The sequence below is a fragment of the Dendrobates tinctorius genome, unplaced genomic scaffold (genome assembly GCF_039654945.1).
Source record: "Dendrobates tinctorius isolate UK_male_01 unplaced genomic scaffold, ASM3965494v1 ptg000023l, whole genome shotgun sequence".
Classification (NCBI taxonomy): Eukaryota; Metazoa; Chordata; class Amphibia; order Anura; family Dendrobatidae; genus Dendrobates; species Dendrobates tinctorius.
In genome coordinates, this window is record NW_027361691.1 from 9,800,944 (window position 1) to 9,825,670 (window position 24,727).

General features: G+C 42.9%; 1 protein-coding gene across 2 annotated transcripts in view; it reads left to right on the forward strand.

Annotated features, from left to right (window-relative positions):
* Positions 1-24,727, forward strand: part of TMEM135 (transmembrane protein 135) — a 443,538-nt gene that overhangs the window by 26,328 nt on the left and 392,483 nt on the right. For both annotated transcript variants that reach the window (XM_073569250.1, XM_073569251.1), the window contains exon 2: positions 16,000-16,127. In XM_073569250.1, coding sequence (XP_073425351.1) covers positions 16,000-16,127 — 128 coding nt within the window. The remainder of the gene's footprint in view (positions 1-15,999; positions 16,128-24,727) is intronic.

Consider the following 24,727-nt stretch of genomic DNA (forward strand, 5'->3'; position numbering starts at 1 on the left):
AATGGGGAATGGCGGCTATCTTCATTGTAGATTTAGTTTAAAGGGTTGTTTTGTGAAAACAAGTTATCATCTGTGCATGGGATAGGTGATAATATATTGATCAGTGGAGGTCTGTCCACTGTGACAAAAATGGGAACCTTTATCCCCGTTAGGGTGGAACGGCGGTGCTTATCCTCTGCCACTGCTTCAATCTGGGGCTGGGCTCGGATTTTTCCAGCCACACCATAAAAAATTATTTCCACGGGGGTCAAGAATGGGCATTGCCATTCCATTCCGACGGGGCCAAAAGTACCCCATTGTACCGATTTGTATTTGTCCCTGTAGTCATCGGTCAGCAAGTTATCATCTATACTGCAGTTGGGTGATAACTTGTTTCGCCAGACAGCCTACTTTACTATGTGCCATGTACTGGCAAACTACCTGCCTGTTGTGCCTGGCACCATTCTCTGCCGGCACAGAGTGGTCTCTGACCACTCCTGCCGCCGATACAGGGCATTCTGCTGACGTCCCATCAACACAACATTGGCTTCTCTTCCTCTCTTCTCTGCTGACTGGGTGTGACTGCCAACGTCATGCTGATTGACAGCCAGCTCCCCATTGTCGAACCGCAGGGAGCCTGCTTTCAATCAGCATGACGGCAGTCACGCCCTGTCGACAGAGCAGCCCAAAAGAGGAAGGGCTGAATTGGTGGCAGAAGCGGTCAGTGACTGCTTTGCTCTGAGCTGGCGCCGGGTAGAACAGGCAGACAATTGTCTTTGTTAGCAACTACGTGCCTGTTGGTTATTAGGCCTTTAAGAGCATAACAAAGTTTTCCAATATTCCAGACTCCATGTTATTACATATCCAGCACTAATGCCAAGACCTATTTAGAAGATTGACTGCCACGGTCTTTAACTGATTTAGTTGGCACAGAACTTATAACAAGTATTTTGCAAAAACAATTCCAGAAGGACATTTTTTTTTTCTAAAAAAGAATAAAACAGCATAAGATAATAAACAACACAAGCACCTTTACAACTGGCCGAACATTCCAGAATCATCTCATATCTGAGAAACCTTTTTTTCATTTTGCCTTTGGCAGCTGTTCCTGTAATTTGCAGCCAAGTTAAGACCCCTGCCCAAAACCGGTTGGTTCTTACTTTGAATTGTAAAGGTTTTTTTTCTTTTTTCCTTTTCTTAAAAAAAAACAAAGAAAATGCCCGATGTAATTTATTGTATAACAATTCTATTGGTCCTCTCCCGAATTACTTCCAGCAAGTATTTTATGGAAGGGGAACAAACTTAACTTTGGTTTTATTTTAAGAGGTTTTAGGTATGCAAGAGGAAAATGGTAGTTCTTTTATAAATGTATGTTTTTTTTGTTTTTTTTTGTATCCATGGTTATGACCACTAACAACCAGCTATCTGTCACTTCATTAGTGGATACCTAAGGTCCTGTAATGCCTGCACATGAGGAAAGAGACCTAGCGAATCAGAAAAGCTGTACTACATTTCTAATTGGAGGTATTTGCCGATAATCTTATTATTACACCTGGTACATATTGGGGATAGGGTCTTGGAGACGGGAATACCCCTTTTAAGTCTAATTTAGCCGAGCCTATAACCGTGAACAAGCAATGAGCATTAATTAGAAAGCTTGCACGTCGATTATCAGCTCCTGGAAACATGTCGGCAATCAGTCAACGAACGAGCAAAGCAGTTTTTGGTTCAGTTATTGGGTCACTCGTGCCGGCAATAAAATCATCGTTCTCGACAGCACATCCCCACTTCAATTTGTGAGCAAAGAATACTGTCGATCGTAGAATCAGTTGTTCTGAGTGCGTAGAATTCATCGTTTTTAATGTTGAGGGTAGACTTCGAGGGGTTTTCTCACGAACAAAAGTTCACTTTAACCAATAGACATTGGAATAATAATAACTTCCACAATTGGATGTATTTAAATAAAATGTTCCTGTGCAGAGATAATCTTATAAATGTGTCCCTGCTGTGTACTATGCAATGACTGTGTCTGACCGTACAGGAACATGGTCTGATCATACCACAGCTCCTGGGCAGGGGAGGACACAAAATAGGATACAGATATTGCAGCACGGGGATCGCAGCTGATTCCTTTTTTGAAGTAAAACATTGTTTAAAAACAGGCAGGGAAATGTTTTACCTCCCAAAAAAAAGTATCAGCTGCGTTCCCATGCTGTAACGTCTGTATACTCTTTTGCATCCTCCCCTATCCAGGAGCTGTGGTATGATCAGACCATGTTCCTGTACGGTCAGACACAGCCATTACACAGTACACAGCAGGGGCACATTTATAAGATTATCTCAGCACAGGGACATTTTATTTAAATACATCCATTTGTGGAAGTTATTATTATTCCAAGATCTAGTCATTAAAATGAACTTTCGTTCGTGGGAAACCCCCTTTAAGTCAATCTATAACCTGACATGTTGATCCAGAGGAAGGCAATAACCCCATGGAGTAGGCATTGATAGCGCCATACTAGGGGAAAAATTCCTTCCCAACTCCACATACGGCAATCAGACTAGTTCCTTAGATCAACGCTCCATCATAGAATCTAACGCCCATAACCTGTAATATTATATGTTTCAAGAAAGTTATCCAGGCCCTCTTTGACCTTTATTGAGAATCAAACATTACAAAGTCATGTGGCAGAGAGTTCCACAGTCTCACTGCTCTTACAGTAAAGAATCAGATCAGGCTGTCTTAAAAAGGCTGTTAAGCGACCATGGGTCGGCTTGTAGGTAGCGGTCATTTAATAGTCACGTTCGAAGCTGGTCTAAATAGGCCCTTAATATCTCACATTATCTAGCCCTTCAGAAAGTGCAATAGATCTGTTATTAACTCGCCTTTTATTTACTGACCATGAAATGACTCTGTTGGCTCTGTCCTGGTCTATACGACAAAGCAGGATGAGTGAGCTACAGAAATTTGTGGCTGCACTAGTGACAAATATGAAAATTGTAATATATATATATATTTTTATGGTATTCAACCATCGATAGGATGCTATACCTTCTTGGGCACCCCTTTGTTGAAATTGTTGCTTTTACTAGAAAAGAAGAAGTTTAAAAAAAAAAAGCGCTCCGCACTGCTCATAGTAGTCATCATCTTGGCAATACAGCAGTGGTGACAAGGCACAGACTGCTCGCTGCCGTGACGCCCACCGCTGACCATACAGGCTGTCAATCAGGACCCAGTGGGCGGCTAACAGCGGGTTGTTTGTGGGATCTTATCTTATGGGATTTTGATTTTCCCCCTTTTTGATTATTTTTATTTATCCTTTTGATGATCAGTTGGCACCGACAGTTATGTCATTAATGTATTACCGCCATCCTTATCCCTCATCATTCACATGGGCGCGCACTCCCTATATCAATAACGCTCGTGGCCAAATTCTTTAGAAACTAATTTGCTGGTATCGAAAGTCTCTCCATGGAACTGCCGGGGTATTACTTACTATGAAAACAACTTGTCTACTTTTTCTCACATTCCTTCTGAGCCATTACAGTCGCCGCTGTTTTTTTTTAGTTTCTATTGGATTTAGTAAGCGCCATTCCTTGGATTCACTTGGGAGTGGATGGAACTTTCCTATGGAGTGTGTGAAGGTCACCGCGTTCACAAAAATTAATTTATGTGCCATTGCTGTTGTGACTACTTCTTGAGTAATCGGCCTGTTATGTGCCCTTGTTAGTCACCGGATAGGCACCTATTAAAGAGATGGAATAAAAACATAACACGTCTACGTTATGTCCCTCTTCCTTGTTCCTAATTATATGGGTGGAGGATAGAGTTCTTCCACCATGTTAAAAAAAAAACAAAAACCACTAAACACAGAAAAAGTAAAAAATATTTAACCCCTTAAGGACCAGAGGTATTTACATTTTTGCATTTTCATTGTTTTGCTCCCCTTCTTCCCAGAGCCATAAGTTATTTTTTTTTTTTTTTTATTTTCCGGACAAAATGGACACGTGAGGGCTTGTTTTTTTGCAGGACGAGTTGACAAGTTACTTTTGAATGACACCATTGGTTTTACCATATCGCGTACTGAAAAAAAAAATCTAAGTGCAGTGAAATTGCAAAAAAGTGCAATCTCATAATTGGTTGGTTTTTTTTTTTTTTTTTGCCATGTTCACTAAATGCTAAAACTGACCCGCCATTATGATTCTCCAGGTCATTACGAGTTCATAGATACCAAACATGTCTAGGTTCTTTATTATCTTAAAGGTAATCTGTCACCCCATTTTCGGCCTGTAAGCTGCGGCCACCGCCATCAGGGGCTTATCTACAGCATTCTGTTCTGTGGATAAGCCCCCGATGTAACCTGAAAGATAAGAAAAACAAGTTAGATTATATTCACCCAGGGCGGTCCGTTCCGGTGCCTCCCATCTTCTAGAGATGACATCTTCCTTCTTGCTTCTGCTGCGGCTCCGGCGCAGGCGTACTATATCTGCTCTGTTGAGGGCAGAGTAAAGTACTGCAGTGCGCAGGCGCCGGGAGAGGTCAAAGAGGTCCGGCGCCTGCACACTGCAGTACTTTACTCTGCCCTCAACAGGGCGGAGAAAGTATGCCTGAGCAGGACCCGCTATAAGTAAGGAGGAGGACCTCATCACTGGAAGATGGGAGGCGCTGGACCAGACCGCGACACCCATCGGACCGGACGCTGGGGTGAGTATAACATAACTTATTCTTTCAGGTTACATCGGGGGCTTATCTACAGCATTACAGAATGCTGTAGATAAGTCCCTGATGGCGGTAGCCTCATCTTATAGGCCCAAAATGGGGTGACATTCCCTTTAAGTGGTGAAAAAAAAATTCCAAACTTTGGGAAAAAAAAAAGCCAAATTTTCTGAGAACCGTAACGTCTATATTTTTCATGATTTGGGGACGGGTGAGGGCTTATTTTTTGCGCATGGAGCTGAAATTTTTATTGATACCATTTTGGTGCAGATACGATCTTTTTATTGCTCGTTATTGCATTTTATTGCAATGTAGCGTCGTTCAAAAAAATGTAATTATTGCGTTTTGAAATTTTTTTCTCGTTACACCGTTTAGTTAATTTTTTTTTTATATTAATAGATCTGGTGATTCTGAATGCGGTGTGGTGTAGTGACCACTATGTCCGCTAGGGGGCGCTGTGTGAGTGTCCCAGGACTTGCCTACAGGCATATCGATTGTGGTAATGGGTATAGGATGCGGAATGACCGTTATGTATCCCAAGACCATAGGTGTCCTTGTGATGGAACTTGAATATGTGTATTGATCAGCAGAGGTACTGCTGACGTTTCCATTACAATGTGTCAGGGAAGCCCGTGTGTGGCTGTGTGTGCAATAGGACCTTTAGTGTGGTCATAGCTATGTGATCACCTGTGGGTGTGGTTATTGACCATATAAGGTACCTGAGGTCTGGTCACATGAGAGAGAGAGCGCATGGATCTGATTGGGCCATGTGGAAGGTCCCGGTAGGCCTAAGTGGAGGAAGCTGTGCTACCTTCCTGGAGACCACGTGCTGAGGCTGCTGACCCGGTGAGGCCTATGTATATTGGCTGTTTGTGAGAACGGATAAGCCTCCTGTGTTTGCTGAGGCTCCAGGACTGAGCCTGAAGTAATGGACACTTATGCTTGTTTTCACCTGAGCTAAAGGCTATTCCTTATGTTATGTGCTGGTTTATGGGTTATGGAGCAATAAACCCTATGAACTTTTAAAGGAACGTGCCTCCTGATTGTCTCCCGTTGCTCCTGAGCGAGTTGAATCCCTACAGCGGCGATACCAAACATGTGTATGTTTGATTTTTTTTTTTAATTGTTTTATTTTGAATGGGGCGAAAGGGGGGTGATTTGAACTTTTATAATTTTTTTAAAAACATTTTTTTTTTTTTACTTTTTGAGTGCTTCAATAGTCTCCATGGGAGACTAGAAGCTACAGTTGTCCGATCGGCTCTGCTACATACAGGTAATGATCAGATCGCTTGTATGTAGCAGAGTTGCTCACTTGCTATGAGCGCCGACCATCGGGCGGCGTTCATAGCAATCCGGCTTTGACAACCATTAGAGGTCTGCTGGAGACCTCTGATTGTCATGCCAATTCATCGGTGACCCTCGATCATGTGACGGGTTACCGATGGGCGGATTTTCGGCGCGCTTACCGGAAGCGCAAGTTAAATGCCGCTGTCAGAGATTGACAGGGGCATTTAACGGGTTAACAGCCACAGGTGGATCGCGATTCCACCCGCGGCTGTTAGAGGCACATGTCAGCTGTTCAAAACAGCTGACATGTGCCGGGAAAGATGTGGGCCCAGCACAGGAGCCCACATCAAAGGGAGGGATTCTGACATGGGCGTACTATTACGCCCAACGTTGGAAAGGGGTGGTCTAAAATTCTAATTTATTTTTATCCTAAATCCATATCTAGTTAATGCCTTATTCCTATTGTTTTTTCTGATGTACTTTAATTTAAAATTCCCTCATGCTTCGCTATCTAACTGCTTTTTTTTTCCATTTTTGATGACGCTTTATTTGAGAAACCCAGTGCATACTGGGATACTCAAATGAAGCTTCATCAGGAGGCAGAGGCTGTGGTCAGTGAAACAGCCTCTGCACCCTCCCTGAAATGAAGCGCCATCAGTGACCTTTGTTTCAGGAGCTGGGCTAGTCCCAACGCAGTGTGCACAATGACAGTGCGCTCTCTCATCAGCTCATATCAGTATTAACGAGCCAGCAACAGAGCGCACAGTAAGAGTATGTTGTAAGAATGCCCATCATGCAGAGACCAGCTCCGACCCTGCCTTTGATGTCACTTGCGGAGGCGGCACTGGCCTCTGAAATCCAGGTGTTCAGCTTGCAACGCGTATTGACAGGACGCTATGTTACTGATTTGAGCCAGTAAGAGAGCGTACTGTCATTGTGCACCTTGTGCTACAGTAACTAGTCCAGCTCCTGAAACGAAGGTCACTGACAGCGGTTTGTTTCAGGGAGGTGGCAGGGGTTGCAGCAGTAACTACAGCCTCTGTACCCGGATGATGTTTCATTCGAGTATCCCAGCATGCAGTGCGATTCTCAAAGAGTCATAAGAAAGGAAGTGGTAAAAAAAACCAACTGTTATATATTGTAGTTAGGGAAGGATAGGAACATTTTTAATTAAAGTATATTGGAAAATAGATTAGATTATTGCATTAAATAGATGGAGATCTAGTATGAAAAATACTTTGTGTAGCTGACCACCACTTTAATCTTTTTTTAAGCTTATTTAGTCACTTAAATCTGAGAAATGTATGAAGAAATTTTCTCTGTTTCAGGAGCTCAGCCATAAAACCCCCTTCTTCTCCTTACTATTCTGGGTGTGTCTGTAAGACATCTGGCTGCAGCAGGAGCCTCCCCCCTCTGTCCTGTGACATGAAGGTCATGTGACCATATGGCTTTTTTTTTTCTGAAGTGGTCGTCTCAAATAAGCTTTAGAATAGTCTACATTATAAAGGGCTGGCAGTAGGAAAGCATGACCTATGTTGTTAGTTTGGTATTTGTAGCTTGCAGCTGGGGGGAAAGGTTAAAAAGGTTGTACAATACCTAGACAGCCACTTTTCAAATTAAGTTGTTCCTGTTGCAAAATGAAGATACCCTCTACTCACCTCCCAAATCGGGACTGTTCCAGTGTTGCTATGCCCCGTAATCGCTCGCTGTTACACTCTTCCCTTGAACTTATGTTGGATAAGCAGAAGGCGTTTTAGCACAGTAGCACATTAGCGGTCACTGATTGACTGCAGCGCCTATGTGGCAAGACAATGTGACGCGAACCCCAGCAGAACCGGTGGTGACATCGCTAAGATAGGCCATCAAAATGAGATCGATGGGAGTCCAACGTGATGATGATGGGTAGGTCCTGCAGCCTTAGAAGTCAACAGCGTATGAAGAACTCCAGAGCTCTGTACATTCTATAACGGTCGTTCTTGAGTACAGAAGCTCAGCTCCGATAGACTAAAGTGGGGGCTGAGCCCAGAACGACTACTACACAGAGTAAAAACTTGTGGTGTTTTGGCTTTCTTACAATATGGACCTGCAAACAGCTGATCGGCGAGGTTGCTGGGTCAGACCTATCCTAAGGAAAGGTCTTGAGTTTCATAGTCCTGGACAACCCCTTTAACACACCACTGTATAGTACACTAGTTAGTAGGGTGGAGAAAATACTTGGCTGTGACAGTTAACAGGTCAGAGTTCCTGAATCGATGAGAAAAACAGGTGGTTTGCTCCCATTACTTTACTCCATCATTTTTATCTAGCAGTTGCCATTAGGAATGTCACTAACGCGACAGCTAACAAAATATATTGAATATCCCAAAAATTAACGAGGTATGAAGTTGTAGAAGCTGAAGAAAGTGTGGCATTCGTCAGGCATGAGCTGGTGAGTTATAGGTAACCCTGTGATGAGTGGCTATTCATATTTCTCGAAGAGAGCCCTCTTCTCTCCTTGTGTGGTGGCCAAGTCAACTTGTTCTTGGAATTGTGACAAGAAGATGTGGAGGTGGAGGATTTTGATGGGATCATCCACCATTCTACCTTTCTATATGAAACCTAGAAGAACCTTGGAGGAAGACGAGGAAGTAACCAAAAAGATGGATTTTTCAATGAGATTTCTTTGCCAAACGGCTCCAGAGCCACTTTGCTTATTGGCTGGTCCGTTCCTCCATTACTGAGAAATCATCATTTGGATTCATATGCAAATGAAGCTGAAGAGGTATGGTGGATCTGAAGCCTCAGTCACTCCAGCTCTATCCCTCACCCTGTGCCGCCGCCTCCTGCTTGACTGACAGCCTCTATGTTGCGTGACTTCAGGCAAGGGAGCCGTCAGTCAAGCAGGAGGCAGCAGCGCTGGGTGGGGAATAGAGCTGGAGTGACAGAGGCTTCAGATCTACCATAGATCTTCAGCTTCATTTGCATATGAATCCAAACGCTGATTTCTCAGTAACGGACTTGCGTCGTTTGGCAGATAAATCTCATGGAAAAATCCATATTTTTGATTAATCCCTCGCTCGCCCTCCTCCAAGTTTTTTCTAGGTTTCATATAGAAAGGTAGAATGGTGGATGATCCCATCAAAATCAAAAGGAGTCTCCACCTCCCTGCTGGGTGGGGAATAGAGCAGGAGTGACAGAGGCTTCAGATCTACAAAAAGCCCTTCAGCCTCATCAATTAAAACTCTAATTTCTCAGTAGCAAAGGAACAGATGGGCCATAATGTAAAGGTGTTGCTAGACTTGGTTTTGAAAGAACTTTAAGAACATATATTAGTTTTGGGGTTTGAAATCTTGCTGAAAATCATCTTTAAAGCAAATTTACCTGGGCAGATCTCTCCCTATAATAGGCCATAATCAACGATATAAGAAGTCAATCAGCGCTCGTTAAAACCCATTTTACTCGGGCAAACTGTATGGAGGTGAACGATCGTTAATACCAACGATCAGGCCACGTACAGTTAGTAGATTTTCGGCAGCACATCCCGATTCCACCTGCAGATGTGCAACAATGGTCCAGTGATCGGGGACGAGCTTTCCTACGGCCACGTGATTATCGGCCCTTGTAAAAGGGTCTTTGCAGTCATTTCTGGCGGGATTCTAGGATTTGGTCTGCGACTGACCTTTTCTCCAGTTGAAGGCAATAATGGAGTCTCCGTTCAGTGGTTCTTGGCCGCTTACGCCGCTGCGTGAAAGTTTCTGATAAGTGGAACCAAACCCTGAAGAAGTAGATTACAAAGGTCATAGGGTGAGTAAATAAACTAAACCTGATAAGTAAATTACCTGGAGACACACGGACGCAAGTTGGATTATAAAACTGGGAATTTGAAAAGTTGCCGTCAGATCAGAAGAATCAGCCGCGGAATGTGAGTAGTTCTTTTTTCATGGTGGACGCTTTTATTTTTCTCTCTCCATCTTTTCATTGGCTTATATTAGACTGATTTTTTTTGTGCTTCTTTCTGTAAGGGCACAATCAGACGGCCGTATAAATCGGTGTGAGATCGGAACGCAGCACACGGACTGGCCGCAGCTCTCCCAACCCGAACGTGACAACTGCATGGAAGTACATAAAGCCGTCCCACTCGGGTCTGGAGCGCCGCCGGCCAGTCTGTGCGCTGCGTTCCGATCTCGCACTGTGTCTGACTGCCATTTGTGAACGTGCTTTAAAGCTGTCTAGTAAGACGCAACAAGCATCTCCTGCATATGAATACGTGTGGCTGACATCATGGACGCCAGGTTTGGTTCCAAAATGAGCCAGAATTTGGGTCATTCATTTTTGTAAATCTCTTAGATTTTTGCCTTTGTATTTCATCTATTTCCTTTATCTTTTAGACTGATTTTTGCAAACTGGGCGCGTGTTGTGCACTGTCTATAGTTATATCTTTGGAAGTGTCTTTGTGGGGTTGGACATCTGGCAGAAGTTGACATTTGCTCTCCTCTGAGTGGTGTTGATGAGCATTAGCCACATTCTTCAGTATCTGGGATATTTTATGGGACAAGCCTCATTTCATTGTAGGTATGGAGGGCTTCACTTTACAACCACAAGCGCAACCTAGAGAGAAGCAATTTGAAGAGTAGCCTCTATTTTTAACTTTCATTTCATGAATCAATAGTACACATGACCATAATAATAAGAAAAATCTGCTTCTTTCTCCTTCTGGACTGATATTTCATTCTCAATTTACGGATAAAATCTATATCCAGTGAAGACAGAATGTTACATTACTGAGATAGAAGATGACAGTTGGTGCTTATAAAATTCTATGGAGGGGAGGAGGTAAAGGAACACAGACATTCTAGAGAGGAGCTAGAGATAACACACAGATATTCTAGGGAGGAGCTAGAGATAACACAGACATTCTAAGGAGGAGCTAGAGGAACACACAGACATTCTAGGGAGGAGCTAGAGGAACGCATACATTCTAGGGAAGAGCTAAAGGGACAGACATTACAGGGAGGAGCTAGATGAACACAGACATTCTAGGTAGGAGCTAGTGTAACACACAGATATTCTAGGGAGGAACTAGAGGAACACACAGACATTCTAGAGAGGAGCTAGAGGAACACAGACATTCTAGAGAAAAGCTAGAGGAACACACACTTTCTAGGGAGGAGCTAGAGAAACACGTGGAAATTCTAGTGAGGAACTAGAGGAACACACAGACATTCTAGGGAGGAACTAGAGGAACACACAGACATTCTAGGGAGGAACTAAAGGAACACACAGACATTCTAGAGAGGAGCTAGAGGAACACACAGACTTTCTAGGGAGGAGGTAGCGGAACACATGGAAATTCTAGGGAGGAGCTAGAGGAACACAGACATTCTAAGGAGGAGCAAGAGGAACACACAGACATTCTAGAGAGGAGCTAGAGGAACACACAGACTTTCTAGGGAGGAACTAGAGGAATACATGGAAATTCTAGGGAGGAGCTAGAGGAACACAGACATTCTAAGGAGGAGCAAGAGGAACACACGGAAATTCTAGGGAGGAACTAGAGGAACACACGGAAATTCTTGGGAGGAACTAGAGGAACACAGACATTCCAAAGAGGAGCTAGAAGAACACAGACATTCTAGGAAGGAGCTAGTTGAACACACAGAAGTTCTAGGGAGTAGCTGGAGGAACACAGACATGCTAAGGAGGAGCAAGAGGAACACACAGACATTCTAGGGAAGAGCTAGAGAAACAAACATTCTAGGGAAGAGCTAGAGAAACAAAAACATTCTAGGGAGGGAGTAGAGGAATACACAGACATTCTAAAAAGTAGCTAGTGGAATATGCAGACATTCTAGGGAGGAGCTAGAGGAACACGCAGACATTCTAGGGAGGAGCTAGAGGAACACACAGACATTCTAAGGAGGAGCTAGAGGAATACACAGACATTCTAGGGAAGATCTAAAAGAACACACACATTCTAGTGAGGAGCTAGAGGAAAATACAGACATTCTAGGGAGGAACTAAAGGAATACACAGACATTCTAGGGAAGTGCTAGAGGAACACACAGACATTCAAGGGAGGAGCTAAAGAACCAGACATTCTAGGGAGGAGCTAGAGGAACATAGACGTTCTAGGGAAGAGCTAGAAGACCACAGACATTCTACTGCAAGTTCTCCTAAAACAGTTACAGTTCTCCATAGAACTTTGAGTACCAACTGCCATCTCTTATCTCAGTAATGGGAAAATCTGCATTCACTGAAGACAAATTTTACCATTGATTTGAGAATATTGTGACTGAAAGATCAGTCCAGGAGGAGAAATATGCCAATTCCTCTAAGATGCTGTATATTACAAAGTTTCTTATTTTCACATTTACTTTTAATTTATGGAAAATAATTTATAGTTATTTTAAATGGATTTTTTCATCTTGTAAAGCTTTGGAATATTGCTAGGATATGATCAGTTGGATTCAGACCTCTGGGTCCCCCATTTACTTTGAGAGTGAAAGGCTTGCATTATAGATTTAGAACTGCAGCCCTATCAGTTTCAGAGACGGCGTGGGTCCCAGAGGTCCTCTCCAGCATTCTTCTCAAGATACTTAAAACAATGGCGTATCCTAGTATAGGAAAAGGTTTTCCCATTTTCATAAGTGGCTATTGTCGGATAGTTATTGTAAATAAAAGCAGTTTTGCAATTTGCTGCTACTTAAATTTTTTAGCCGTTCTTGAGATAGTCACACTTTTCTTTTGTTTACAGCTCATTGCCTTGGAGATCGACCACCGCTGCTAGAGAAGATAACATTTTTCAGTTCTTACAAGCTCTTTTCTATTGAGCTTGTAAGAACTTGTTTTGAAGGTGGCCAGGATTGCAGGAAGGTGCTGATACGCCCTAATCCTGTCTACTTTCATAGCAGTTCTTAAAAGCTAGACATTAGTGGCGGTCGGTCTCCAAGGCAGAGCTGCGAACAAAACAGAAAGTGTTATTATCTCCAAAACTGCTGCAAATTTTAATAAGCAATAAATTGCAGGAGTGTTTGTATATATAAGCGCTATCCAACAATATATGTCTATGAAAATGGGATAACCCTTTAAAGAGGACCTATACTTGCTAAAAAAAAATTAAATACCTTGTAAAAATCCATCAGCTCTCCTTATTCTGACTCTTCTTTCCATTTTGTGCTGCGTCGCTCCATTGCAGAGATTTTCACATTTGTTGCGCATGGGGAGCAGCATGTGAAATCTCTGCATATAGTTCAACTGGGTGTTTCTACCTCCGGTCATTGGTATCAGCTGATGGGATGATGGGACTACTGCTCCCATCATCTGACACCTGCAGCCGCTAATAACAGTAAGAGCAGGAGCAGCAGATGGGAGTATTCATCACTCGCTACTGCGCTTTAAATAAATATTTTTTTTTAAAAAATGGCGTGGTTTCCCCTGTATTTTTGCTAACCAGCCATACAAAATTCAGAGCCGGAGGCTGCAACCCTCAGCTGTCAGGATGGCTAGTTATCAAAAATAGAGGGGTCCCCACACTGGTTTTTAATTATTTAAATAAATAATTTAAAAAAAACTGCGTGGGGTCCCCCTCATTTTTGACAACCAGCCTTGCTAAATCTCACAGCTGGGGGCTGGTTTTCTCAGGCTGGTAAAGGGCTATTGATATAGGCCCCCCAGCCTAAAAACAGCAGCCCGCAGTTGCCCAGAAAAGGCACATCTATTAGATGCGCCAATTCTGGCGCTTTGCCCAGCTCTTCTCACTTGCCCTGTAGCGGTGGCAAGTGGGGTTCATATTTGTGGAGTTGATGTAATTTTTGTATTGTCAGGTGACATCAAGCCCCGAGATTATTAATGGAGAAGCGTCTATAAGACACCCCCATTACTAACCCCATAATCACATTGTAAGAAAACACAGACACCCAGAAAAAAGTCCTTTAATTGAAAGAATGACACAGACTCCTTTAATAATCTTAATTAAACCATACTTATGACCTTGCCTAATTCCACTGAAGCCCTCGTTCTTCTGTAATAAACCTAAAATAGAAAAAACAACAAAATACCATACCTGTCCGTCGTTCTGTCTCACGCCGTAATCAATGTCTGGGGGATAAACAGGTTTCCACCTGGACAGTGCCAAGATGTGTCCGTCCAGGCTGAGAACCACTGGTGACTGAGCGGCTGCAAGCACAGCCTCAGTGACCGGTGGTAACGTCATAGAGGTTATGTCCAGTCACTGAGGCCTCTTTCCTAACTGTGATGAACTTCCTTGACCTCTGTGAGATCGCCGATAGTACCTTGAGAAAAGGGAAGGGTGAAAGCGCACACCCCCAGAAGAAGATTGTGAAGAAACGTCCAGTTGGACGACATGCAGAGATTTCACATGCTGCCCTCCAGAAGAAACAAAAGTGAATATTTCTGCAATGCAGCGACACAGCACAAAGCAGAAAAAAGAATCCGAACCAGGAGAATTTCTACAATATATGTATCTATTTTTTTTTTTTAGCAAATAACAAGTACTCTTTAAGTAAAGTCATTCATTGTCTGCCTTAGCTAAACTGGTTTAAAAATGTAATGCGGCAAAAGATTGATCCTATTTTTTAAAAAATAGCAAAACAGTCAATACTTATCCTTGTTGCTCCAGCGTTGCCCCGGCACATGACCATCATAGTCAATTACTTGGCTCAGTGATGATGCCAAGGTAGACAGCACTAGACTACTGAGTATAGTGATTGGCTGCAGCGGTCATATGCTGCACTGGTGACATCACTGCTACAGTCATATCAATAATAATGGATATGGGGTAAATAATGAAACTTTTTTTTTTTTTTTTTACTTCAAAATGGGAATTTGATTTCAAATCCAGAAAAGCCTTTTCGGTTGTTGTTATTGATGATGTCTGAAAAAATCCTCATCTAAGGGCAGCTTATAAAAAAACAGTTTTTTTGGGTGCTGTTTTTATGATTTTTTTAATGTGAATTTTTACTTTTTTATCTCATTTTCTGGATGTGTTATTGCTACAAAAACCTTGCCAAAAAGTACTCATCATGATAAAACCCGTGCAAAAAAGTGTGTTGTTCCAGAGTTTACATGCCGAAGATATGCTATAAAGAAATGACATGCTGCTTAAAAAATATGCTGAAAAAAATGCAAAATGTGCACTACAGGCACATTTTGTTTAAAATTTAATGACTGGGAAGTTTGGTGCAAGCACATTAGAAACTTTTTAATCTGGATTTTGGTGCGAAATTCTTGCCAAAAATCACAATAAAAGCTTATATCCTTACACAAGGGCCTCTGTTGCAATATTCGCAGAAATCGCTGTCGATCACCAGGAAAAAGCGAAGAGGGTCCACACATTTATTCTACAGCGGCCACTAGAGGGCAAATGTAGTATTACAGCGCAACCTTTCAAATGATTGGCCCATACAATTAATCAATCGTGCTGTTGGTAACCTCCCTAAGGCTGTGTTCACACACAGCGTTTTTTTCGCAGGAAAAACGCGAAAAAGAAGCTTCCCATTCATTTCTATGCATTTTGCACTTTTTGTGCACATTGATGCGTTTTTTACCGGGAAAAAAACGTATCGCGGTAAAAAACGCAGCATGCTCATTAATTTCGCGTTTTTTTCTGCATTTCTGGCTTTTTCCATGTGTCTAGAAACCGCGCGGAAAAAAAACGCAAAAAAAAGCGCAAAAATCGCGGTAAAAACGTGCGGGGGAAAAAAACGCACGGTTTCTGGGAAGGGAGTCCTGTTTTTCAGCAGAAAATTTCTGCTACGTGTGCACTTAGCCTAATAGGACATCATGATAAACCCTTAAAGGGGGTTTTCCACTTTAAAGGCCGGTGGGCTACAAACACTCTGAATTACCTAAAATAACAAACGGAGGAGAAATTCCTTCCCTGGGTCCAGCACCAGCAATTAAATTGTCACCTAATTTTTTGTTTTAAAAAACAAACATTCATTCATTTGATGTGATTTCTTAATTTATCCACAAAAGTTCTATATTCATTTTTTTTTCTTTAAATTTTCTATGTGAAGGTAGCTGCCATCCTCCGAAGGAGAAAATTAGATTACTACCTGTACAGACTGCTGCCCGAGCTCCTGAGGTCGACGTCCTTCTTAACCGCAAATGGAAGCCTGTATATTGCCTTTTTCTGTATACTAAGGTCAGTACTTCTGCCCCGTATCTCCTATAACTCGTTCTCGGACGCAGCCGTCCATATTTATCTGCTGTGGAGCTAAGATTTTGTCACAGAGTCACCAAAGTCCAATCAGCTCCCTCTCTCCCATCCCATGCCCACTATAAGTCAGCAGGACCACCGAGGCCGGTGTGTATCTGTATCTAACACGGGTCCGGCAATGTACGGTGCTGTCCTTTATTATATATATAGTAAGACAGCGCTTACTGCTTGTGTTGGAGGACACTCTCTTGGCAACGGGATGAAGGCACACAGGCACATTTTTCTCACAAAAACAGTCTATTTGGTTTATTTAGACATCATAAGCCACTTGAAGCCATGTTATATATCACAGGCTTAACACATAGTCCACAACACTTCTTAGTACACGACTTTAATTCGCAGTCTCTAAACACGCCGGACCTCACTTTGTCCAGTTACCGTGGGTGAACGCACAGTTCATTATCATCCATGGAACATAACAAGCACCATCAGTCTGTTCCAATAGCAGTTACTTGTCTGTCCATAACCCCCTTTTCTGGAGGTACCTTACAGGATAGCCTGACTCCTCATCAGTCCTCACTCCTGGGGAAGCTGCCTTACAGGGATCACTGTCCTTGCAATCAGGGCACTCCCGACAGTCCAGACTCTCAGGAGGACTGTAGCTCCCCCACCGCAGTGCCGTCACAGACTGCATATACGGCCTTTCCATGTGCTCTTCAGGAAGTCCACTCCTAGGACCTTCCAACACACAGTCCATCCAGGACCTTACACACTGACCATTCAGGTCCTTACACTCTGAACATGTGACCCAAACCCTGGTCACATTATGTAGCTGTACCCACCCCCCATAGGTGGGCGGTGTATGTGTGATTAGTCAGTCGCGCCCAGCTCTCCAACTAACCCTGTATGCCCCCCTAGTAAACTAAACACTTGTGGAACTACAAGTTCCAGAGCAACAACATTTCATGTTTACAGCGCAGACTTCCTCTGTCACACATACTGGCCGTTTACAATAATGCCGGTCACTGTCTCACCATCACAGTTATGCCTCCGTGCGTATCCTGAGGAGCACATACAGCCCCCCCTAGCTGTAACAGGTGTCACAGCCTCACAATATATATTTATAATATATATATATATACACAGTACAGACCAAAAGTTTGGACACACCTTCTCATTCAAAGAGTTTTCATGACTACGAAAATTGTAGATTCACTCTGAAGAAATCAAGACTATGAATTAACACATGTGGAATTATATAATTAACACAAAAGTGTGAAACAACTGAAAATATGTCTTATATTCTAGGTTCTTCAAAGTAGCCACCTTTTGCTTTGATTACTGCTTTGCACACTCTTGGCATTCTCTTGATGAGCTTCAAGAGGTAGTCACCGGAAATGGTCTTCCAACAGTCTTGAAGGAGTTCCCAGAGATGCTTAGCACTTGTTGGCCCTTTTGCCTTCACTCTGCAGTCCAGCTCACCCCAAACCATCTCGATTGGCTTCAGATCTGGTGACTGTGGAGGCCAGGTCATCTGGCGTAGCACCCCATCACTCTCCTTCTTGGTCAGATAGCCCTTACACAGCCTGGAGGTGTGTTTGGGGTCATTGTCCTGTTGAAAAATAAATGATGGTCCAACTAAACGCAAACCGGATGGAATAGCATGCCGCTGCAAGATGCTGTGGTAGCCATGCTGGTTCAGTATGCCTTCAATTTTGAATAAATCCCCAACAGTGTCACCAGCAAAGCCCCCCCACACCATCACACCTCCTCCTCCATGCTTCACGGTGGGAACCAGGCATGTAGAGTCCATCCGTTCATCTTTTCTCACTGACGCACAAAGACACGGTGGTTGGATCCAAAGATCTCAAATTTGGACTCATCAGACCAAAGCACAGATTTCCACTGGTCTCATGTCCATTGCTTGTGTTCTTTAGCCCAAACAAGTCTCTTCTGCTTGTCGCCTGTCCTTAGCAGTGGTTTCCTAGCAGCTATTTCACCATGAAGGCCTGCTGCACAAAGTCTCCTCTTAACAGTTGTTGTAGAGATGTGTCTGCTGCTAGAACTCTGTGTGGCATTGACCTGGTCTCTAATCTGAGCTGCTGTTAACCTGCGATTTCTGAGGCTGGTGACTCGGATGAACTTATCCTCCACAGCAGAGGTGACTCTTGGTCTTCCTTTCCTGGGGCGGTCCTCATGTGAGCCAGTTTCTTTGTAGCGCTTGATGGTTTTTGCCACTGCACTTGGGGACACTTTCAAAGTTTTCCCAATTTTTCAGACTGACTGACCTTCATTTCTTAAAGTAATGATGGCCACTCATTTTTCTTTACTTAGCTGCTTTTTTCTTGCCATAATACAAATTCTAACTGTCTATTCAGTAGGACTATCAGCTGTGTATCCACCAGACTTCTGCACAACACAACTGATGGTCCCAACCCCATTTATAAGGCAAGAAATCCCACTTATGAAACCTGACAGGGCACACCTGTGAAGTGAAAACCATTTCCGGTGACTACCTCTTGAAGCTCATCAAGAGAATGCCAAGAGTGTGCAAAGCAGAAATCAAAGCAAAAGGTGGCTACTTTGAAGAACCTAGAATACAAGACATATTTTCAGTTGTTTCACACTTTTTTGTTAATGATATAATTCAACATGTGTGTTGATTCATAGTTTTGATTTCTTCAGAGTGAATCTACTGTACAATTTTCGTAGTCATGAAAATAAAGAAAAAAAAAAAAAGTATATACAAGTATATATTTCTGATCTAAAACCAACAATATAAGAAATGAAGAAAAAAAAAATATTTATGTGTGTTTGTGAATAAATAAATATGTACTGCTCAAAAAAATAAAGGGAACACTAAAATACCACATCCTAGATATCACTGAATGAAATATTCCAGTTGCAAATATTTATTCATTACATAGTGAAATGCATTAAAGACAATAAAACATAAAAAATGATCAATGTATGTCAAAATTAAGGAGAACCTGTCACCAGGATTGTGCACAGTAACCTACAGGCAGTGTCATTTCGGTGCCGTTATACTGATTACAAGGATACCTGGTGATGAAATCCGTCTTGTGGTTGTTGTTTAATCTTTATTTTCAGCTTTTAGCTAATGATATGCTCGTGCCCCGGGGCAGACTGTGGGGGGGATCTTCATGTGGTGCTCTTTTTAGGTATTCATTTTGAGAAAAAAAATTCTACATAAATGTATATCGCTAAATAAAATAATTAAATGAATATTATAGATACAATCATGCTGCAGTGTAGGCATCGGCGCCTATCTGCTGAATGTGAATTTTTTTTTAAACCATATTATATTCAGTATGTAAAATAGGGGGCAGGTCAGTGAGGGATCAGTGACCTGTCAGAAGCCATACAGATGAATAGCTAAGCAGAGCTCCACATGAAGACCCCCCCCACAGGCCGCCCCGGAGCATGAGAATCTCTGAAAACTGCAAATAAAGATTACACAACAACCACAAGACAGATTTCATCACCAGGTATCATTGTAATCAGTATAACAGCGCCGACCTGACACTGTGTGTAGGTTACTGAGCACAATCCTGCTGACAGGGGCACTTTAATATCCCATGGAGGACTAGATTTGGATTGATACTCAAAATCAAAGTGGAAAAATCAATTTACAGGCTGATCTCCATGTGCCTGTAGGAGCTCACTGCAACGCCTAGGCATGGTCCTATGTAATTGTTGAACTTGATGGACTTAGATCTTTTCTCAACCGATGTAAAAAGGGGAGGGGGTGATGCAAACATATATTTTTAATTAATTTTATTTTTTATTTTACTCATTTTTATAGCACCATTAATTCCACAGTGCTTTACATACATCATCATCACTGTCCCCATTGGGGGCTCACAATCTAGATTCCCTATCAGTATGTCTTTGGAATGTGGGAGGAAACCAGAGAACCCGGAGGAAATCCACGAAAACACGGGGATACAAACTCCTTGCAGATGTTGTCATTGGTGGGATTTGAACCCAGGACCCCAGCGCTGCAAGGCTGCAGTGCTAACCACTGAGCCATCGTGTCTGACTTGCTGTTTTTTGGTCGCCGCACCTTTCAAAAAATGCAGCGAAAAGAAATCAAAATGTCATATGTACCCCAATATGGGGCCAACAAAAATGTTCGTTCGTCTCCCAAAAAGAAACAAGCTCCATCGAAGAAAAAATAGAAACGCTATCAGCGACATGAACTAAAATTTTGGTAAAACAAAAAACAGTGGCGGAATTGCATTTTTTTTTTTTTATTCATTTCACACTTGGAATTTTTCTTCTCCATTATCTAGATAGAATGAATGGTGTCATTAAAAACTAAAACTCTTCCCACATAAATCAAGCCCTCGACGTAATGGTGCAGACTCTTTTTGGTACATAAGCCAATATGGTAATTAATGGGGACGGATCAGATTGAGACCAGGCACCGCACTGGCATTGAGCACTCGGCCCTTCGCTTTTCTAGTTTTGTGTTATTTTCCCCCCTAAATATCTCAATAACCATTAGATTTTTTTACATACGAGACGGCACTAAGTTTTTATTTTCTTTGTTCCTGGAAATAAACCACATTAAGTAGCCGCCATTGTGTCCATCGGTGTCAGTGGGTGCCCCGCGATCCTCCAGGCTCGCAGATAACCTCTTTAACCCTTCCTTACTTATATCTGTAATTAATACGATTGATTTTTTTTTAAAAAAAATTTTTTTAGGCAACTAAATTAAATGAAATAAATTGAATTAAAATCACCCTGTCTGGGGTCTTCCCCCAGGGGCTTATTCATACAGATGCCATATCTGGCTGGTCCTGGCGCTGTGTAATACCAGCATGTTCTGCGCTGATGGATGTAGATGTCTGACCTGCGGAGGTTTGCTTTTCCAGCGTTTGCTAATAACTATAAAAAAAATGCAATTTAAACAAGGTAATAGGCAATTTCCCATCGGCCTCCTGAAATCCCGCTCTGAAGGAAGGGCTTGGTTACACCTGGAATCAATTATCCCAAAATTCAAATGAGATTTAAATGGAGACGTGAGCGACCTCCGGTTTTCCGGCAAACCTTCTGGATATATATACTTTACACTCCGTACACTCCAGATTAAGGGCTTATCTCAATAGAGATCACTGATTTGAAAATTCAGCCGTCGGGGCGATCAACCTCTTGCACCCGAGACCTCGAATTCCATCCCCCAGCAGATGATTCTGGTAGGCGAAGCTTTAAGCAGTCAGGCAAAAGAATGGCCATCCATGTTATCCGTGGATTCTTTACATTAAGAGCAGTGGGTCTATCCTACTTCTTGTCACATGGTGTTGTGATATTCACATAATAAGGTCTGTATAGTGGGCTTTCCATACCCATACCATTAACCGTGACAACGGAGAAAAATTGTTTCACCATCGTCCCATTCAGGATTCTTCACTGTAAGAGCACTGTATTGAGTGGTTCGCTGTTTGGCCTCAAGTAAGGCATGGTGGACTCCCCTCTCCTTTTGTCCAAATTTACTAATGGAGCATAGGAAAAGGGGTTGAAGAAAGGACTGGACAAGAGCACTTAATGCCAAAAGCCAGTGGTCTTCCTAGTGGTGAGGGAGTCAACCGGAGCATGTGCCTTACGTGCAGAGTGCTAGGTGGACCGCCATCTAGCTACTTTGGAAGCTCTACCTATACCCAAAGTGAAAGCCTGGCATTCGCATTTTGAAGACTGGGTTTGAGGACTGTCCTCCAGCCCTTGTTTGATTGCCAGTTGTGCAAAGTTTACAAACATGGCTGCCATCTGTTCTGACGGCCACTTGTCCCCATGCGACAATATTCTCGGGATGCCACCATTAATGTACTGCCTTGAAGAATAAAGTTACCAGGTCTCGTTAACCATAAAGTCAACATTGTAAAAGTTGTCTTCTTTTTTTTTTCCTTCCCACTTCTATTTTTTTGTCTGTTTTTTTTACAGTACATAAGCCTGGTGCTTTCCTGCCCAGGTATGGGGGGCTCACTACACATAGTAGTATATGGGCAGCACATAACACTACCGGTATAATGATCTTTTTATACCTATAACTGTGGGGGGTGTCTACTATGTGTAGAGGAAAGATTATTTCATCATCATCCTAGAAGGATTCTTTACTGTAAGAGCAGTAAGACAATCATACTGCTTGTTAGGCCGGCTTCACATTTGAGTATGGCAGAGATGCGGACGGATGCGAACTTCCTCAGTGAAGCTCTGCCCACTGCTGCGCCTCCTCCGGTCAGCTCCGCCTACATCCGCATGTGGCCTGCGTACCCATCTTTAACGTTGGGAATGCAGGCCGTGCGGATGTATGTCGTTCTGACGATGCGGCGACCGACGTCGACTGGAACAAGTTGGAATTTTGATGCGGTCGCCGCATCGTCAAAACGACGCATGCTTAGGCATCCACATACATCCGCACAGCCTGCGTACCCAATGTTAAAGATGGGGTACGCAGGCCGCATGCGGACGTAGGCTGAGCTGATCGGAGGAGATGCGACAGTGGGCAGAGCTTCACAGAGGAAGTCTGCATCCCTCCGCAGCTACTCCATACGCAAATGTGAACATAGCCTTACATGGTGATGTGGTGTCCAAATAATTGAAAGGTATAGATAATTTTCTTTTTTGCTCATACCAATAACCGTGACAAGGGACGTATCTACTAGGTCTAGAGCAAAGAAAGTTTCATCATTGTTCTAGAAGGATTCTTTACTCTAAGAGCAGTGTGTCTATCCTACTCCTTGTCACATGGTGTTGTGATATTCACATAATTGAAAGGTCTGTATAAGGGACTTTCCATACCCATACCTATAACCTTGACAATGGAGAAAAATGGTTTCACCATCATCCCAGACAGGATTCTTCACTGCAAGAGCAGTGAGTCTCTCTGCCATATGGTGCTGGGATGCTTGAATTGTTGAAAGAGTTCTGTAGGGGTTCGGATGCCTTTCTTGAAAGTGATATTGATTGCTATGTTTGGGGTCGGTAAAGAAATTTCCCTCGGAATATACGGTAAACCATAAATATAGCTAATTGCAACCATCTTTGTGTAACTTAGCAGTAGTAGAGGAGGACGACACTCCGTGAAGAGCTGGCGGTGTGTATGCCGGTCAGAGCTCCAATACTCAACTGGATTGTTTCCCAATCCAGCTACAAATAAACAGATCTGAGTACTATACAGAACAGGCTCCCTGGAGCCAGAACAATCAATTAACGGACTCCAAAGTATATCTCACGCAGAGCGAGGATTAGGATGAAGAAGCTCTTACTGACCCACAAGGATTACTGAATATATTGCTAGCTATTTCAGCTTCTACAGAGTCTCCATCATGTTACTAAAGTGAGAGCTAACCTATAGGGACGGGATAATAAACAGAAACCTAGGTAAGGCCACATTCACATTTGACATTATGGTTCAGAGGAAATATCAGGTGAGCCTAGGGTTTGGAGGACATTCTTGGTGTCCTTGGTGGTTTGGAGGAATCTCTGGTGGATCACAAGACATCCTTGTTGATCTATTCGTTCAGAGGATATATCTGGTGACCTTAAAGTTTGGAGGACATCATTGGTGACTAGGTGGTTTATTTATAGAACATTTTTGATGACCCGGTGGTTTGAAAGACATCTCTGGTGACCTGAGGGTTTGGAGGATTATCTGATGACCTGGTCATTTGGAAGATATTCCTTTTGTCCTGCTGGTTTGGGGTACATCTCTGGTGACCCAGTGGTTTGGAGAATATCCCTTGTGACCTGGTTCAGTGGTTTGGAGGATATACAGTACATAGTGAATCAGCGGATCAGGATCTCTGGGTCACCACATCCTTGGTGATACTTTAGTTCAGGGAACATCACTGGTGCCCTGAGGCATTGCAGGATATACCTGATGACTCAGTGGTTTATCTATAGGACACTCCTTGTGACCTGGTAGTGTAGAGTAGATCCCTAATGACCCAGTGGTGCAGACTGTGGAGGACATCCCTGGTGACACAGTGGTTTGGAAGAGTCATTGATGACCTGTTGTTTTGGAAAGCATCCCTGGTGACCCATTGGTTTGGAAGCCAACTATTATGAACCATTGGTTCAGGGTACTTCTCTAGTGACCCGGTGGTTTGAAGGAAATTCTTTGAGACTTTGTGTTTTTAGAATATTACTAGTGACCCATTGGTTTGAAGTGTGTCCCTGGTGACCCAGTAGTTCAGGGAACATCTTTAACATCCCTAGTGACCCATTGGTTCAAGGGATATCCCTGGTGACTCATTGGTTCAGAGGACATCCTTGGTCATCCATTGGTTCAGGAGAACATCGCAGGTGACCCAAAGGTTTGGAGAACATCCCATGTGACCCAAAGGTGTGGAGAACATCCCATGTGACCCAAAGGTTTGGAGAACAACCCATGTAACCCCAAGGGTTGGAGAACATTCCAGGTGACCCAAAGGTTAGGGGAGAACATCTTTGGTGCCCTGATTATTATTAGAATATCCCTTATTGTTCCGTTTGTTCGCAGAATTGTAATAACATATAGTTGTGCAGGAATCAGACAATCGGTGAAAATTCATTCGTCGATG